The following is an 18,213-nucleotide window of genomic DNA, read 5'->3' on the forward strand; positions in this document are numbered from 1 at the left end:
TTCCGACGTCGAAAATTCGTAACCATTTGGAAAAAAAGTCGGCGAAGCGCGAGTACCAACGGCTTTTCGTCCCTTACCTTCGATTAGCGTTCGACGGCGCTATAAGCAGTATAGAACGCGTTGGAGTGTGCCGGAAGATAGAGAAAAAAAATTCTCCCTCGCACATACACACGAAATAACGTCGCGTTCTCATAGCCATTTTATCCAAAGCCCGCGCGCGTCAGACCTATCGTGCGCGCATTTCGAGCCGAAGTAGTAATTTATCTATTATTACCATTCTTATTGCAAGTTCAGTGTAACCGGACGAAACGGAAAAGGGTAATAACCGAGACAAAACAATCGAATGGGAAAAATTCTGTGAACAAGGATAGTGGCCTTGAGGGGGGATATGCCATTTAGCATTTTGATTTCGCAAATGGACGCTCTGATACTTTCAACGGTTTCCCATTGATCGTACACCGATCAACATCGGGATTTCGTAATTATTTTAACCTCAGGACACTTAAAGGTGGGTCAAACGTTATCAATCACAAATAATGCGAGGGAAAAATGAATTGAAAAATTTAACGAAAATAAACAAACAAAACCTTGAAATCGGCGTCGGGACGCAGAAATAACAAATAAAACGTTGAAGTTGAAAATTATTATTACATGCAAATGTGCGGGAAATTACGACCGCGTCTCCTATTATTTAATTAGCCAATCATAGATGACGCCACTTTCCCGCCTTTCTTTCAAAATCTTTTGTCGGTACGATTATTTTTCTTTTTTTTTTTCGATGTATCTAACGATCATAGGCAGATTGATTGCTTTGGTCGTTCACACTTGAAGCTTGCTCCAGATCGATTTTACGCTTGCTATCAAATTTAAAGTTCTGTACTTTCAGTGTTGGAATTTTTTATCAAAATAAAAAGTCAACATTTAGAAATTATCAGTTGTTATGGTCTTGTATCTCTTTCATTTTCAGAAGCACAAGATTGAACTTTTGCAAAATGAGTGCTGTAGCGAACGGCTCTGGCGATGCCGGCCCCAAGAAAAAAACCATCGAGGGGATATATCAGAAAAAATCGCAGCTTGAACACATTTTACTTCGACCGGATTCTTACATCGGATCCGTTGAGTTTGCTTGCGAACTCATGTGGGTCTATGATGCAGAGAAAGAAATGATGGTTCAGCGGGAAATTAAATATGTCCCGGGTCTCTACAAAATATTTGATGAAATATTAGTCAATGCCGCTGACAATAAACAGCGCGATGATAAAATGGACTGTATAAAAATAGACATTGATGCGTACGTTCCATTTCTACTCATTAACCAAAAAAAAACATTATTCATATTCTGAGTTTCCAAAACTTTTTCATAACTACTAATGAATTTCGTAATTATTGATAGCTATCATTTCTAGTAATTCAAATATTGATTTTACAGTGAAAACAACACGATATCTGTGTGGAATAACGGCAAAGGTATTCCTGTGGTTATGCACAAAGAAGAAAAAATGTTTGTTCCCACAATGATTTTTGGACACTTGCTCACATCGTCAAATTATGATGACGAGGAAGAAAAAGTTACCGGTGGCAGAAACGGCTATGGTGCCAAACTTTGCAATATTTTTAGTCATCGGTTCACAGTAGAGACTGCATCTCGGGAGTACAAAAAGAGCTTGAAACAAGTAATACTCTATTTACGAAATTCTATAGAGAATTAAAAATACACGAATGAATTGTATATAAAATAAGTGCTTATTTATTCCTATGATTATCCAAAGTTTTAATGAACATAAATTTGTAGACTTGGGGTAACAACATGGGCAAAGCAAGCGAGCCCAGGGTCAAAGAATTTTTTGGTGAAGATTTTACAAAAGTGACCTTTTCGCCGGATCTAGCAAAATTCAAAATGGAAAAACTCGATGACGATATCGTTGCTTTAATGTCGAGACGGGCCTATGACGTAGCTGCATCCACAAGGGGTGTCAAAGTTTACTTGAACGGTTCGAAAGTCTGTATCAAAAATTTCAAGGATTACGTTGATCTTTATGTAAAAGGAAAGGAAGACGATATTGGCAATCCATTAAAAGTCGCTTACGAATGCTGTAATCCACGTTGGGAAATCGCTGTTACCATCTCGGACAAAGGCTTCCAACAGATGTCTTTCGTCAACAGTATTGCTACTACAAAGGTTCGAAAAACAATAATTGAAGCCAAGACATTTGGCGTCAGTTAAGAAAAATTCATTGTTGCAATACAACATAATAATTTTCAATGATTTTTAGGGTGGACGCCACGTCGAACATGTCACGGATTTAATAGTGAAAAATCTCACAGAAACATTAAAGAAAAAGAACAAAGGCGGAGTCACGATAAAGCCATTCCAAATAAAAAATCACTTATGGGTGTTTGTAAATTGTTTGATAAATAATCCAACTTTTGACTCGCAGACAAAAGAGAACATGACGCTCCAAGCCAAGAGCTTTGGATCCAAATGTAACATCACTGAGAAATTCATAACGACTGTAAGTTGTACACTTTTTTTTGTCAATTGAAAAATTGTTGAAATAGTTAGGCATTTATTTTTTTTTGTGCATTTCAGGTGACGAAAATCGGTATAGTCGAGGCGGTGTTGTCGTGGGCGAAATTCAAAGCGGACATCCAGTTACAGAAATTGGGACCAAAATCGAAAAAACGTAAACTTCAAGGTATTGCAAAACTCGAAGATGCCAATGATGCAGGAACGGCAAAGTCTTTAGACTGCACTCTTATCCTCACGGAGGGAGATTCGGCAAAAACTATGGCCGTTTCTGGTATCGCTTCAATCGGCAGAGACAAATTCGGAATTTTCCCTTTGAAAGGTACGAATTTATAAAGATAATCAACGACAAAAATAATCCCAAGTCAATTGAATAATGTATCACCATTATTTTATAACTCTATGAATTTTTTTCCAATTTTTTTTAATGTTTTACAGGTAAAATTTTAAACGTTCGCGAAGCTACGCACAAGCAAATTCTCGAGAATGCCGAGATAAACAACTTGATAAAGATTCTTGGCCTCCAATATAAGAAAAAATACGAGACGAGAGATGATCTTAAAACACTCCGTTACGGAAAAATGATGATCATGACAGATCAGGATGCGGTAATTTTTTTTAAGAAATTTACATTTCGAAAAAAAAAAACTGGAAAACTTTCAATTGATAGTAAAACTCGTTATAAAACGGCCAAGAATTGAAAATATTGTTTTTGAATTGATTTCAGGATGGTTCCCACATTAAAGGTCTTCTCATCAATTTTATTCACCACAACTGGCCGTCACTTTTGAAACTCAATTTTATCGAAGAATTCATTACTCCGATTGTCAAAGCTACAAAGGGTAACCACGTTTTGTCCTTTTTCTCGTTACCGGAGTTTGAGATGTGGAAGAAAGAAACGGAAAATTTTCATACGTACCGAATCAAATACTACAAAGGTTTTTATTTTTTCTCTAATACAAAAACTCAACGCATCACGTTACTTCATAAAAAGAATTCTTTATTATTGAAGTAACAAAAATACTTACCAAAGTTTCGTAAATTCGTGAAAAATTGTTTGATAAACGATCTTGATCGATTATTCAATACCGAATGAAATTGTTCAGGTTTGGGTACGTCCAGTGCGAATGAGGCTAAAGAATACTTCGACAATATGGCTCGTCACAGAATTCGTTTTACATACGGAGGCGATGAAGACGACCAAAATATAATAATGGCGTTTAGTAAAAAATGTGTGGATCAGCGTAAAGATTGGTTGACAAATCACATGGATGAAACAAAGAGAAGAAAAGAGATTGGACTGGGAGAAAAATATCTGTATCAGAAAGACACAAAAGCGGTCAGTTATTCGGATTTCATAAACGTGGAACTCGTTTTGTTCAGTAATTACGACAACGTTCGCTCAATACCGAATATGGTCGACGGCTTAAAGCCGGGACAGAGAAAAGTGCTATTCACGTGTTTAAAACGTAACGACAAAAAAGAGGTGAAAGTTGCACAATTGGCGGGCGCAGTTGGTGAACTTGCGGCCTATCATCACGGCGAAGTTTCACTTATGGCTACCATTATTAACTTGGCTCAAAATTTCGTTGGTAGCAATAACATCAATCTTCTTCAACCAAACGGTCAATTTGGTACGAGGCTCACGGGTGGAAAAGACGCCGCGAGTCCTCGTTACATTTTCACTCAGCTCAGGTGATTTTTTATCGTTTTTAAAATTATTTTATTTACATAAACAAAATTTTTGGATTTTCGACTTTATGGTTGGAATTGACTATTTTTTGAAGTTGAACTTTATTGAAATCATGTTATGAAAAATTTTTGAATTTGTGCATTTATTCAACAGTCCACTCACAAGATTCATCTTCCACAAATACGACGACGCTATACTAAAATACGAGTATGATGACAATCAGAAAATCGAGCCAGTCCACTATATGCCCATAATACCGATGGTACTTGTAAATGGCGCTGATGGAATCGGTACCGGTTGGATGACGAAAATCCCTAATTACAATCCTCGCGAAATTATTGAGAACCTATATCGTATGCTCGACGGTGGCGAACCGAAGCCAATGGTAATTTACTTCTCATTGAATTCATCTGCCTACTTTCTCTCAATTTTACGTTAAGTTTGCTATACATTTTCAAACCTCTGTCCTCAGGTGCCTTTCTATAAAAATTTCAAAGGAACGATAGAGAGCTGCGGTGACTATAGATATGTGTATAGTGGCGAAATATCGATTATCGGGCCGGACAAAGTCGAAATCACTGAATTGCCAGTTGGCACATGGACACAAACGTACAAAGAAACCGTTCTCGAGCCTATGCTCCATGGAACTGAAAAAACACCGTCCATAATCACGTACGTTTATTATTTAATTTTTTGTATGTAAAAAAATTATATATTTATTTATTTATTTTCGAAGCAGCATTCGATGAAATCACAAAAAATGCTCTATTGTACCAAAATCGTTACTATTTTTTTTTCTTAGTGACTACAAGGAATATAATACCGATACGATCGTGCACTTTGTCGTTACGATGAGTCGTGAGAAGCTCCTGGAACTCGAGAGAGATGGTCTCCACAAAGCTTTCAAACTCCAAACAACAACTTCGATAACTTCAATGGTTTGTTTATGTCCAATCAGTTAGAGATGAAAAATTGACTAACGTTTCGTGAAACTGACGAAAAAATGATATTTAAAAATTTCGAATAGTGAAATAGTAATACATGGAAATTCTTTACAGTGCGCTTTTGACGAGAATTTGTGTCTGAAAAAATACGACAACGTATCACAGATATTGAGAAGTTTTTATGCCGCAAGACTGAATGGATATCAAAGGAGAAAAGAATATCTCGAGGGTATATTGCAAGCCGAAGCGGCAAAATTATCCAATCAAGCGCGATTTATTTGCGAAAAATGTGACGGTGATCTTGTAATCGAGAACAAAAAGAAAAAGGATATGATAGCTGAGCTCGTACGTAGAGAGTATCAATCAGACCCTGTTGTTGCTTGGAAATTAAGCCAAAATAGGGAAGAAACACTGGTAAGTGAAATTTTATTCAACGATCTAAATTCCAGATATACACGATTCTGATTAATCTCTTTATCAATTAATAATCATGTAATTGATATACCATTATGAAACTTTGGCAACTCAAGGAGGATTGCCGAGTAAGTGAAAGGAACGAAGAAAGTCTTGGTGTATTAAACAAATTAGAATCTCAAAAATTTTAATATCTCCCGTAGGAGGAAGCAGCCACTAATGCCGAAGATGAAGCGACGAGTGCAAGAGAAATCGAAAAGGAAAATTTCGACTATTTGCTGGGCATGACTATGTGGAGTTTGACCAAAGAGAGGAAGGATGAGTTGATGAAACAGCGTGACGAAAAAATGAAAGAGGTCCAACGTCTACAGGCGAGGACCCCTGCGTCCCTCTGGAAAGAAGATTTGGATAATCTTTTGGCCGAATTAAACAAGGTATATGCTCAAAGAATACATCCTAAAATGGAACAGATAAATTATTTTGAATATTTGCATTTTTACTATAATGAAAATTTTTATAGGTCGAGGAGAAGGAACTCAAGAGCATGACGCAGTTGAAGAAAACAGTAAAGAAACCCTCTGCTAAAATCTACACAGATGAGCAGCGCCGCATTGTTCCAACTATCGACGACGAAATGAAGAAAAAAGTTGAGAAAGCGGATACCGTTTTCAAAGACAAGAAGGACGGCATTAAAAAGCCACCGAGAGTTGTACGTAATTCAATAATCTTCAAAACAATATATTTTTTATCTAATAAATACTAAAAAGACTTCGTTCTCTTGAAATTTATGAATTCAGCTCAAGAAAGACATGAAGAAAGAGCCCAAAGAGGAGAAGGATGAATTCGATGCTCTTATCGAATCTTCAAAGCCCCTCGATGACAGACTTGGAAATTCTCCTGACAAAATTGAGAAAAAAACCAAAAAAACTAGTGGCAAACAAACGACTTTGCCGTTCAAACCAGTCAAAAAAGGAAGTAAAGGCAACAAGGATACTGATTATTCCGATGATGATGACGAAATTAACTTCGATACTCTTTCTCCTCCTCGTCCTCCACGAGCTCCACGACGAGCTGCTGCCGGTAAGTTTTCACTTTTCTGATGAGGATTTTTCAACATCGGTCAATTTTTTTATTCGAGAGTTTCTCATTATTTATTGTACCTTGTAATCGAATATAACAATTCATGTCGATATTTTTTAACAGCAACGAAAAAGTATAATCTCAGCAGCGATGAAAACCAGTCAGACAGTGACGAGCCAGTTCTACATCCGAACAACGATTTAACGTAATTATAATTATTTTTCCATCACCAAATCATCTTTTCTTCAATCTTCTAATTCCAACCGTCTTATTCTATTTTAGGCCTAAAGAAAAATCACCAGTTCTATTGGACAGCGATTCTGATGAGGAAATGGAAGTTGATAAGAAAACCCCGCCATCGAAACGTAAGGAAATTTTCATTTTTACAAATAAAATTTGATCATCAAAGTGTTGATATTGTGAAGATTATTTTAACGATTTCATTACCCATTGGTTTTTCATTTGCATCATCAGACCGTTCTGAAGAACTATTTGATTCGCTGGTAGCAAGTTCACCGCCAGCTCGCAATAAATCAATTAATTCATCCAACGAAGATTCACCAGTCAAACCACCGCCCAAAAAAGCCACAGGCAAGTTTTAAGAAATCTAGAACAGTTCATTTTTTTTCGATTCATTTCATATACAATCAACATTTTGACAGCTCTCAATACAAGTGTCTAGAATAATAAATGTAATCATTGTTATTCATTATTTTACAGCTCGTTCGAAAACAGAAGCAAAGCGTACTGGTCCAGGAATGAAAAGATTATTGAAAAAATCTGGTCAATCTTCGGGTTCCGATTCCGAAGACATGTTTACGAATAAAAAGCTTGCACCTGTGAGTATCTAAATGAAGCATTGTTTTTATTTTTTGCTTCCATACATCATATTTCTCGAAAAACCCATTATCATGTTACCATCAATTTCATTGCAGTCAAAGAAGAAGGCGAGAAGATCGGAGTCAAACGACGACAGTGTAGTTGAAAGTTCGCCGGTAGTAAGAAAGCCGACAGCTCGTTCACGAAAGCTGATCTCATACGCGGTGGATTCGGACGATTCGGAATAATTCGAAATAATGAACTAACCGTTCAGTTTGAATTGAGCGTCCGAACAAAACGTTTGTTGAAGAAGCCAAGGGTCATCGCAGAAGCTTGTCGTTGTGCTTTGCGACAAAGGAATCATTTTAAAAGTATATTTTTTTCACAAACTGAGTAAAAGGATGAAAGAAAAAAAGTCCTTTAAAGAGGAATAGAAACGAAAAGACCAGAGGGATGAAGAGAAGCGTCCTAACAATAGCGGCGGGACGATTCATTCAAGCGATCCCTCTTTTTTCATAATTTATATAAATTACACGAAAACAGGATAAGTTGTAATATTTACTTGTAATCGTATTAACTTCCCAACGTAAAAAGAAAGAAGGAAAACAATTTGCAGCTCGTGTTTTAGGGCTCTGCGAGTACGAAGACGAACGCAAAAACACATGCGTGATATTTGTACAATAATTACCATACGAATTCGCCGATAAAATAGAACTAGTAACGTTTAGATTTTTCCTCGATACGTTAGAGTACTTACCAGTGTTATTATAACGATGAGATTGAGATGAAAAACAAGAAATGAGACAGCAAATATACGAATATTAAGTAGAATTGCATCAATCGAACGTGATTGTCTCGAGCGCGAATGTGATGTATAAATATAAAACGAGATTCGAGATACATATCTGGATATTTGTTGAGATAAAGAAAAAACAACGTACACGTCAATTATCTAAGAATCTCAAGAATAAAGCTCGATGTTTCCCACATTGTTTGTCGTCTCGAAATCGAGTCTGTGAATTCAAAAATGGATCGATAATAAACATTTCCAGTATACTTGAATTTTTTTTTCATTTCAAATGAAACTTTCTTCATTTCGTTCTTATACTTTTTACCATTGCAGTTCTGCGATTCTTAATTAAAAATACTTTGTACATCGGAGTGCTGCCTTATCATCCTTTATGTTTATTATTATACCTTATTATTTCCCACGGCTAATTTGTCTTATTACGAATTGAGTATTCAGGTCACTATGGTTTAAGAGGCTTCATAAATTAATAAATTAAAGGGGGATAAACTGATTTTCGAAGCAATAAAATATGATGGGGTAAAGAAATGTTGGGTTTGGGAGCAGTTGAAGGTACTTTTTTCGAGACACAGACGAGTAGACACTGTTCAGACTTGTAATGTATTCTCCCCTCTGACCACACTTGCCAAAAAACGTTGGTACTCCAATGACAATTGAGACATCAGTCCACAATGTTTCTTGTTTTTTTGTTTACTTCCTTTCTTCATATGTATACCAACTTTTACAATTTCACGTGTGCTATTTCGACGTCCCATTTGTTTGTTTGTGTTTTTTCTCATACTTCCAAACTCATTATCGTTTTTAACAACTTGATTTTATTCTTTGTTTCTCCTCTCGTCTCTCTTCTCGCAGAGTTCTTGCCTAGGCTGTAATCTCCGAAAAGCTGCGATCGCTCTCGATCAGACGCGTCTACTATAATACAAAGCAAGGGCACTTGATAAAATAACTTAGTCTTCTATTTCCATAATTATCTCTATATAACGTACATATATAAAACAAAAAGTTGAGTGAAGAAAGAAAACTGATAATCAAGTTCGTACAATTATTAATGCTAAATTAAAGGAAAAAAAACGAAAAAGATATTGAACAAAGAATTGAATTCGTACAAATACAACGCGAAAGAAAGAGTGCCTATTGATAATTCAATTTTGTGGAACCCACGATCGAAGAGGGGAGGATGATCAGGATGTTATCTATCGATGGTGAAGGTTCTTTTCGCGAGGGGGAATTTCAGGAGAAGGGTTATAAAAGTTTGAAACATCATTCGTTGGCTACAACGTAAAAAAATTTACAGAACAAGTTAATTATGGTTGCGGCTACACGAATCTTCACGATAGTGGGACGCTGTAACTTTACGAAATTGCGCTGGTGAGCAGTCGGTATAAACAATAGCTCAATTCTCAGCCCATTTCAACAGGAACATATTCCCAATTAATAATTATCAAACTTCGATACACGAGACACAAGGAGCGAAAAACTAATGCAATCCAGAAATCTTTTCATTCGTGACAAGTAAAAAAGAGAATATTTCGATATTATTTGGAAAAAAAGGGGGTTCGAAACATTCATTTTGTCAAAATTTCAAGTTTCCCTGTCCGATGCAGCGACACGATATAAAAATCGTCGAAACTTCACGTGCATGATATGCAAATTTGTAGGAATTGAATTTCCGATAAAATTTTTATTAGCGCGAACTTCTCGTGAGATAAATGAGGCTAAAAAAAAATCTCGGGTTAGCCTGGCTTATCGTGTTCCTAAAAAAAAGAAAATAGACCATTTTTCCGGTAGCCGAGTAAGAAAACAAAACAATCTGAATTACTTCATTGATCCTTGTTGTTGTTTTTTTTTTATGTGTTAATCCGTTATTATTCATGATATAAGGGTAATAATATTCAATTATTCGAATAAAGTAACATGATGTGTCAGATTCGAGTATTCATGGAATACCAAAATTCTGCACGAGCGTTCATGCGAGGATAGATCACATTTACAGAGAAAAACAATTCATATTCTCCTCCCAATGTTTTGTTTGTTTGTTCTTCTCCTTCTCTCTTCCCCCTCGCTCCGATCAAATGCTGTTCTGCTTCTTCTTCTTCATCTTCTTCATTATCGTCTTCTCTTTACACCATAATATATATATATATACGCGTATATATATATGTATATTATATCGGATTTTATTAGTATAATATATATATAGTATAAATATGTACACGCATGCTAGTAAATAACAATCGTCTCGACGCACTTATGTTTTTTTTCTTTCCTTGTTTTTCTTCATGTTACGTTCTTTTTATCGTGTCGTTTTTTTCTCACGGTTGGTTGATTAATATTATTATTAATTTTGTTTTTTTTTTTTTTTTCATCAACCATTCACACGCACACCCGAAGAGTCAGAAGAAGACGCACACACAAAGGAACGAGTCCGTTTTTTGTTTATCATCAGTTTTCATCAATAATCATATCTGATTCACAATTCATTTTTTTTTCAATTTCTTTCTTCCTTGAAAGCAGCAAAGTCTTTTTGACTAAAAAAAATCGTCGGGCGCTCTTTGCTCAGCGTAACGCTCACGTAAATACTCACTCACGCACACATGCACCCACGCACTCTCGGAAAACACATCCTAGGACGATATTTCGTTGGAAGAGAGAGAGAGAGAGAGAAAAATGAAGGTTCTTCCTTCTCTCTCTCACTCTCTTAAATTTCGTCCTCTCTTTTCGCGTGTGCTCTCCAGGACGAGGTTGTAATATTTCCGGCCTCGCAACATTCGTTACTTGGGTTTGTTACTTTATTGTTTTTGTTCTTCTTCCGTCGTGCGTCGTCCTCGACCAATCATTATCACTTTCCGTGATTTCTCATTACTTCGAATTCCAGTGTTCGTCATGTTCTTGGTGCAATAGAAGTTCCCCACGTACTCCCTTTGCTTCTTTCACTTTATTCTGTAGATTTTTTTTTTATTTCACAATGACTTATCACATTTTTATTTTTATTTCTCTCATTATCTCTTTGCTTGCTGCTCTCTTGATTCACAAAATCGATGTGATTGCTCCGTTCATCAATCTTTCTCTTCCTTCCTTTGTTCTTGAATCATTAAACACTACATTTTTTGCTTTGTTTTTTTTTTTCAGTCGGCTCACTTTGTCGATACGAGGAACGTTAATACAATTGAATATTCAAGAAAAAAAAACAATGTATTTTTCTTCCTATACTTATTCCTCACATCGTGTGCTTGAATCGACGAGTTACACCTCGTGAATTCGTGCTAAAAAAGGGAGAGAGATAAAAAGAAAGAAGGAGGAGAGCCACATGTACTTTGATACATTTACGTTTTTCCTTCATACTACGTCCTGAAAGGATTATTACTATTTTTTTAAATTAGCGGTGATTCGTGGTGACTTTGTGACGGCGATATTTCGGTGATTCAAATTTCTTCTTTCGATATATTTACAATCGATCATACGAATTTTTTCACTCGTTCGTCTTTCTTTCTCTCTCTCTCTCTCTCTCTCTCTCTCTCTCTCTCTCTCTCTCTCTTCCTCTTTCTCGCGCGCATATTACAATCTTTCTCGTTCATTCGATTTAAGATGAAACGCGCGAGGACTTTGAAGATTTGGCATTTTATGTGATAAAATCGATATCTCGGTTTCAATCTGTTCAGCATCCTCTCTGATTATTTCCTTTTTTTCCATTCCTCTTCAAAATTTTTCTCATTCTTGCTCTCTTTGTCGTCTTTTGGCTTATCTCCTTTTTTTAGCCCGTAAATTTCACTACGAGCTGCTCGAGGCGTTCATACCGCTGAACATTCCGGTCGTGAATGATGTTTGTTGCTGTTGCTGTGCTTGCTGTATCTGCTGTGCCTGCTGCGCCTGCTGTATTTGCTGCGTGTTTGCTTGACGACCGTGCTTCGGGACCGGAGGCTGTAAATACTCGTGTCGCGCCAGCGTCAATACGTCAATTCTCTCTTCTTTCCTGTACGCTAAGCAACTCCGTATAAAACTCTGGTAAAAGTTAAGAAAAAAAAAACAAAATATTAATACGATAGTGCTTACAAACAAATACGTATGCGCACATATGTCCGAATTCATTTCTTCGTTAGTGACGCATCCAATATTCATGAAATATATTTGAATTTTCATCCGTTACCTTTGCTTCGTTGCTAACCGTCGGTTTGTTTGCAAACTGGACCTCTGTAGCTTTCAATATTATATTCTCTTCTAGTATTGTTGCTTGCGATTGGTTGTGACCGAAGGGCTGGTTAAAAAAATCAAAATATCAAGTTAACGCCGATAATTGATGGTCACTAATATCATTTAGAATACACACAATTCTTATTGCTTATACGAGCTTTTATCGCATTTAGGTGATTTTCGTTGTATGTGAATATAAATGAAATAAGTTCAATTAGAAATTGTAGAAAAAGATTTCAACGAATGAACTTTTTCTCTGTCTTTATCTCTCACATCTGCGTGCAGAATTTAAACTTATGAAATTAAAATAAGAGTGTGGAGAGATGCCCTTTATAATTGTATTTGATATTCACCTTTCTGCCATACAGGCACTGATAAAATATGACTCCAACGCTCCAGACATCAACTTTTGACGAGATTTTCGGGGGATTTTTACCAACTACAAAACATTCGGGTGGCAAGTACCTACAAAAAGAATGAACATTCGTTAACTAAATAACATCCGCTGCCATATGGAAAATGCATTCCTCTTCTCAAGAACTTACCAATAAGTACCGGCCCCTTGAGACGTGAGATCCATCCCATGATCTGGGTTGTAATTCTCCTCATCCATAACTTTACTCAGACCGAAATCCGTTATTTTTATTTCACCACAGACATTTCCTTCCGTCAGCAAAATATTTCCTTTAAAAAAATCAAAAAGACCGTAAAACATATGACACATAATTTCGTACGATAATGAATTTTCACTTCGGTGAATATCGGGTAACGAGACGAAATTTTTACAATATATCTTTACTTTATATACAAACGATCCACGGAACAATCGAATCAAAATCTTTCCACAAAATATTCAGTTAATGAAAAAAAATATTTGTACGTCATATTTATTAGGACAATGGAATTTGCACTAATGTTTACCTGGTTTCAGATCGTAATGTATGACTGGTGGTTTTATCTCATTGAGGTACTTTAATGCTGACACAACTTGCATCACGATCGATCTTGCTTCTCTCTCCGGTATTGTTTTATGCTACAAAAAAGAAAAAACAGAATATTTTAAAGAGTGGAAACAAACAAAATTTCTTATGAAAGAAACCAATCGAGCAACCGTTTACCTGCTTAAGGTAAAAATCTAAATCGTGACCATCACAGTATTCAAGAACAGTACAAAATGAGTTTGCGTCAATTTCGAAAACGTCATACAACTTCACGACCCGTGGATGATCCAGTGCTTTGTGTATATTGTATTCCCGTAACGCGTGCCTGTAAAAATCGCAAGTTACGATTAAATGAAAAATTGCATACATTTCTGGGCACAGGAAATTCCTCCACATCCTAAAGCACTTTTTGAAGAACTATTCAAGTGAATGGGAGTTCGATGAGACAAACACGTGTGACGTATTTGTGTAAAGTTTGATTAGAATGGTGTGCAAATCGAAAAAAAATAATGGAAAAATTGATTTTTTTTAAATTTAATCCGGTTCAACTCGTGATACGAGAACTACTAACTTTATATAATTGGCTTTTTTATCTTCTTTCCAGTCTTTATTGAGTTGATGCACTTTGCAGGCCACGTAACGCTGTTCCTTTAGGTCGAATGCCTGAAAAATAAGAGAAAGTAAAAAATATAAAATTGAATGCATTCGATTATATAGACGAAGAATTTTTTAATAAGTTTTCTTTTTGCTGATATCTCACCTTGTGGACCTCGCTAAAGCCGCCTTTCCCTAGCAACATGAGTAACAAATACCGCTCATTCAGTACTGGATGAGAGTTGAATCTTGATTGGTCCTCGTTGTGTATGCGCTTCAATTCTCTGATGTGAAGATTTCTTTCTCTCTCGAGCTTCTCCATTTCGAGCTGAAGATCGGCGTCCTCCTTCTTCAAAGCGCTGTGTCTTAGCTGTAGAAGAATAAAAATCAAATGAAAACAATCATAAAAAGAATTAAAGGTATGGAAAGAAATTTCCAAAGTATTACAGACATCAATATTTCGTGAGTATCCAAATTTCTTCGTTTATTCAAACTACTATCTCAAATTTCCGAATGTAATGGCAAAAAAAAAACCGAAAAAGTGAAGGAGAAAAATAACCGAAACTTGAATTATTTTGAGCGTAGAACAGTTCTCCTCGAAGAATATCATGAGTTTGCTCCCTATCTGTAGACGAGGAAAAAAGAAAGATTGATACCTTGAGTATTTCATCAGCTTCGTAATACTCTTGCGACGTGTAAGAGCCGGGTACAGCATCAGGTTTTAAAAAAGTAGCCTCGGTACCATTGTGCAGCGAGGGAGTTTGTTGACTTCTTTTCCGTCCAGTTTCGCTGTTAGACGGCCTTTTTTTGAGAAGTAATTTCTTTTGCCTATCAATTTCTTCGCGTTCGGTCGTAATTTCTTCTTGTCTTCGGGCTAATTCTTGAAAGGCATAACCATCGGTCCAATTTTCTTGAAAGGTCGCACCGACCCTTTGCGTTACAAACTGACCGAGCCTCAGTCTATTTTGCATACACTTTTGCCTAGCCTCCTTCTTCTCTATGTTTGATTTTTCTTTTAATAACTTCTTTACAACGTCTATACACTTATTTATATGGGATTTGTGCTGGTCAATCACCTTTTGCTGATTGGCCATTTGATGCCTAAGTTCTTCGGTTGTCTGCAAAAATTCGTAAAGAAAAAGTACAACAATTTAGTATGAAACCAGCCGTAAACTTTCATTATTTATGATAAAACAGTTAAAACGACAGCAACGACAACAAAGACAACGACAACCACGAGATATACGATTAGTGATGATCCAATGTTCGTAATCCAAAAACTCTTATATTTTTGTTGCTTTTTTCCTCGGATTTTTGTTTTATCCTGGGGGCCAGCGGGGGGGGGGGGGGGGGAGTAGAAATTCGCAGGGTGGCGTAGTGGGTGAAGGGCTGCAGGTGTACTTTGTTAATTAAATATATATGCGTATATAATTTTACGAACGGTGGGAATCGACACTCGGAATACATATTGAACAATCGAGAGAAGAGAGGGCGGGGGGAATAACTACGAGCATTTGTCAACCAGAGATAGCGAGAGATTCGTGCCATTGTGTATTTCTTTCTATATTTTTACGAATATACTTTTATATCTTTTCTCTTATCGATCAATCAAAAAATTTTCTTCAAACTTTGCTTTTTTTTTTTCGATTCGTTTTTTGTTTGTTCTTTTTCGTTGTGTTTTTAATTTTTTTTTCTTTTCTTTGATGTACTTACTCTATTTAGTTCGTCAATTTTATTATTACGTAGTTCCAAATCTGACGATGCCTGAGTTTCGAATTCTTGTATCCTCTGGCAAGTGAGTTCCGTCTGAAAGCGCGATTAACGTAACGTAGTAAGGTATACGTTGCAGTTTTTTGTTTTTTGTTTTTTTTTATTTCTTGTTTTAAATCATTAAAATTCGTGAATTTTTTTTTTCGACCCAGGCTGTAACGTCTTCATACATTTGTTAGGCGAGAAAAACCCCCGGTCTCATTATATAGAGAGAGATAGAGAAAAAAAAACAATTTCCTCGACTTTTCCGTATACGTTTGCTTTTGATTTTTAGTGCGCGAAAATATTTGGATACCTTGCCCAGCTGACACCGCAGAGCACGAAAACCTTTTTCAATTTTATTTCTTAATTTTTCCATTTTTCGTTTACTAAATATGAATAAATTTATATATAAACATATACACATTTTGCGTATACGTATATATACATATTTTTTAAATGTTTTTTCCATCAGACTCTGCGTCATAATATCTCTGTTTAATTTTTTCAGACACGTGTACTCTGCTACTATTTGGATCTATCTTTGCATTGGTCACGAATGAATTTCTTTACATTTTATTTCTTTTTCAAATTAGAAATATAGAATATAATGAATAAAATGTACAAAAAAAATATTAAAAAAAAAAAAAAAGAATAAGAGCGAGAAATAAAAAATAAAACGAAAAGAAAACTAAACGGGATTTACAATTAGTCCGAGTGTTTTCCAACCGAGTGGCTGAGTGTGACAACTATGAGTGGGGAATATTGTTGCAGGATTTATCGAAACGATACACAGGCGGCAAGGAGAACACCGAAAATGTATGCATGATTCGTATGTTGTGATTTTAAGCACGGTCTTATAATTTTTTTTTCTTTTTTTTTGGCTTCGAATTTTTTTTTTACGATTTTTTCCGAGGACGCGCTTGTTTCTGCAGACGAAATAAAAATCCGAAAACATTTCATGGTGATGCCGAGAAAAAAAAAGTTAAAAATGAAGGGAAATATATATATATATTTTTTTGGTATCTCAGCTAATTGAGATAACGAATCCAAAGGCGTGCCAGGACAAGGTAGCCTGAACTTGCACGATAACAAATGGACGCAGTTGCTACAGCGACAGTCTTTTGGCTTATGATTAAGAAAAAAAAAAAAAAAACAGAAAAAAATTACAATTACAGAGAAGAAGAGAAAAATCAGAGTATTTGATGGCGAAGAGACATTTCATAAGAATCAGCCTTCGCAATTTGACTTCTGTTCTATCGTTTTCGCGAATTTCAATTATTGCCATGAGGTTTTCCATATTTATTTTACTGGATTTCCTGAGCCGAGTCCTGGAGATTTACCATTTTTTCCTTATTTCCTTGATTATTTTTATCAATAATTTTACTCGAGCACGGACTCGAGAAGGATGAAAAATCCTCTTTGTATACAAGAGTTCCTCTCATGAGATCGAATTTCCCTTTTCCAATCTGTTTAAACAACTCTTACGCACTGAATATCAATCCTTAGGTATCTCCAGAATTTGAAATGAAAGAAAGTTGTTGTTCTTAATTATATTATTTCTATCGGTTCATTACAGCGAATTTTTTGTCAAAAACTCCAAGCCAAAATAAAAGATGAACATCCATAATAAAAGCCAAGCCAAAGCCTCATTTTCTCAGGCATAAAAAAAAACCAAATTTCAAGGAATGAAAAGAAAACTCGAGATTTTATATTTTTATAACGACAATACGAATCTCAATATTTGATTTGAAATGTGGCTGTGAATTTCTATTCAATCACAGGACTCGTACTCTCGATTGAGAACCTCTTCAAAATGAAACTATCAAATGATGCTTGTATTTTGATAAATGAATGATTTTTTTTCCACAAGAGCAAAAGAAAGGCTTTTCTGATAAAATGCCTGAAATAATGACCGGAACGGTGCTTACATTTGGGGTGTTAGTCTTCGCTTGCCTGACCTGGCTTGTCCTAGGGAGGTTCGTGGGCCTTACCTGCACCTGCTTGCTGACCATTGAGCCGGCAGGTTGGGCAGTCGTGGGTGGCGGGGGTGGCGGTGGTTGCGGGAGTGTACGCGGTGGTTGCATCAACGACGAAAATTCCGCTACTGACGAATTTGGCGGCGTAACTTGAGGCGATATTAATGGCTGTGTCGCCGGTGGATACTGAACAAAAAACATTGACACAAACTTTAGAGGACAAGCCAACAATGAGTGAACGAAAATGTGGAAATGGAGATCGAATTTTCTGCAACAGCGAACTGCAAAAATATGAATCTGAACGAATGATTAAATCGCATGAATTGTCTTAGTTCAAATTTTTCAACCGAACAAATTCATCGGACGCAGACTTTTAAAAAATACAACAAATTTTCGTATTCTCAAAAATAAAACTCATTCGCATGTAGTTTTTTGGATCAAACTTGAACAAAACTGCTATACATTCGTTGCAGCGAT

General features: G+C 36.1%; 2 protein-coding genes across 13 annotated transcripts in view; one reads left to right on the forward strand and one right to left on the reverse strand.

The window, feature by feature from the left end:
* The first annotated feature begins 64 nt into the window (after positions 1-64).
* Positions 65-8,539, forward strand: Top2 (topoisomerase 2). Of its 2 annotated transcripts, XM_043418309.1 has the most exons (22): positions 65-508; positions 968-1,291; positions 1,430-1,673; positions 1,793-2,179; positions 2,274-2,513; positions 2,591-2,849; positions 2,966-3,135; positions 3,255-3,465; positions 3,634-4,222; positions 4,374-4,605; positions 4,693-4,892; positions 5,023-5,158; positions 5,279-5,578; positions 5,695-5,706; positions 5,782-6,012; positions 6,099-6,287; positions 6,376-6,658; positions 6,782-6,863; positions 6,941-7,023; positions 7,133-7,249; positions 7,379-7,497; positions 7,594-8,539. In XM_043418309.1, the coding sequence occupies exons 2-22, from the start codon at positions 993-995 to the stop codon at positions 7,723-7,725; spliced, it is 4,515 nt and encodes a 1,504-aa protein (XP_043274244.1). In that variant the 5' UTR covers positions 65-508; positions 968-992; the 3' UTR covers positions 7,726-8,539. The 2 variants fall into 2 exon arrangements, with proteins under 2 accessions (XP_043274244.1, XP_043274245.1); XM_043418310.1 differs by lacking the exon at positions 5,695-5,706 and having other exon boundaries at positions 66-508.
* Positions 8,540-8,866: 327 nt separating this feature from the next.
* Tlk (Tousled-like kinase) overlaps positions 8,867-18,213 on the reverse strand; it is a 32,439-nt gene continuing 23,092 nt past the window's right edge. For 8 of the 11 annotated variants that reach the window (XM_043418319.1, XM_043418320.1, XM_043418315.1 and 5 more), the window contains 11 exons: positions 17,689-17,922; positions 15,722-15,814; positions 14,665-15,126; positions 14,175-14,378; positions 13,986-14,077; positions 13,592-13,739; positions 13,395-13,506; positions 13,019-13,157; positions 12,827-12,938; positions 12,430-12,537; positions 8,867-12,284 (listed from right to left, as the gene is read on the reverse strand). In XM_043418319.1, the coding sequence (XP_043274254.1) occupies positions 12,054-12,284; positions 12,430-12,537; positions 12,827-12,938; positions 13,019-13,157; positions 13,395-13,506; positions 13,592-13,739; positions 13,986-14,077; positions 14,175-14,378; positions 14,665-15,126; positions 15,722-15,814; positions 17,689-17,922 (1,935 nt within the window). In that variant the 3' untranslated portion in view covers positions 8,867-12,053. The remainder of the gene's footprint in view (positions 12,285-12,429; positions 12,538-12,826; positions 12,939-13,018; positions 13,158-13,394; positions 13,507-13,591; positions 13,740-13,985; positions 14,078-14,174; positions 14,379-14,664; positions 15,127-15,721; positions 15,815-17,688; positions 17,923-18,213) is intronic. The other 3 variants (XM_043418316.1, XM_043418318.1, XM_043418317.1) reach the window with 3 other exon arrangements.

Source organism: Venturia canescens, chromosome 4, assembly GCF_019457755.1.
Source record: "Venturia canescens isolate UGA chromosome 4, ASM1945775v1, whole genome shotgun sequence".
NCBI classification, from domain to species: Eukaryota; Metazoa; Arthropoda; class Insecta; order Hymenoptera; family Ichneumonidae; genus Venturia; species Venturia canescens.

Bases quoted from the DNA above. Each gene is read 5' to 3' on its own strand.
- Top2 (XM_043418309.1), top strand. From the start codon at position 993: ATGAGTGCTGTAGCGAACGGCTCTGGCGATGCCGGCCCCAAGAAAAAA. The intron at 2,180-2,273 runs GTTCGAAAAACA...AATGATTTTTAG, and splicing joins ACAGTATTGCTACTACAAAG to GGTGGACGCCACGTCGAACA. The intron at 4,893-5,022 runs GTACGTTTATTA...TTTTTTTCTTAG, and splicing joins AAAACACCGTCCATAATCAC to TGACTACAAGGAATATAATA.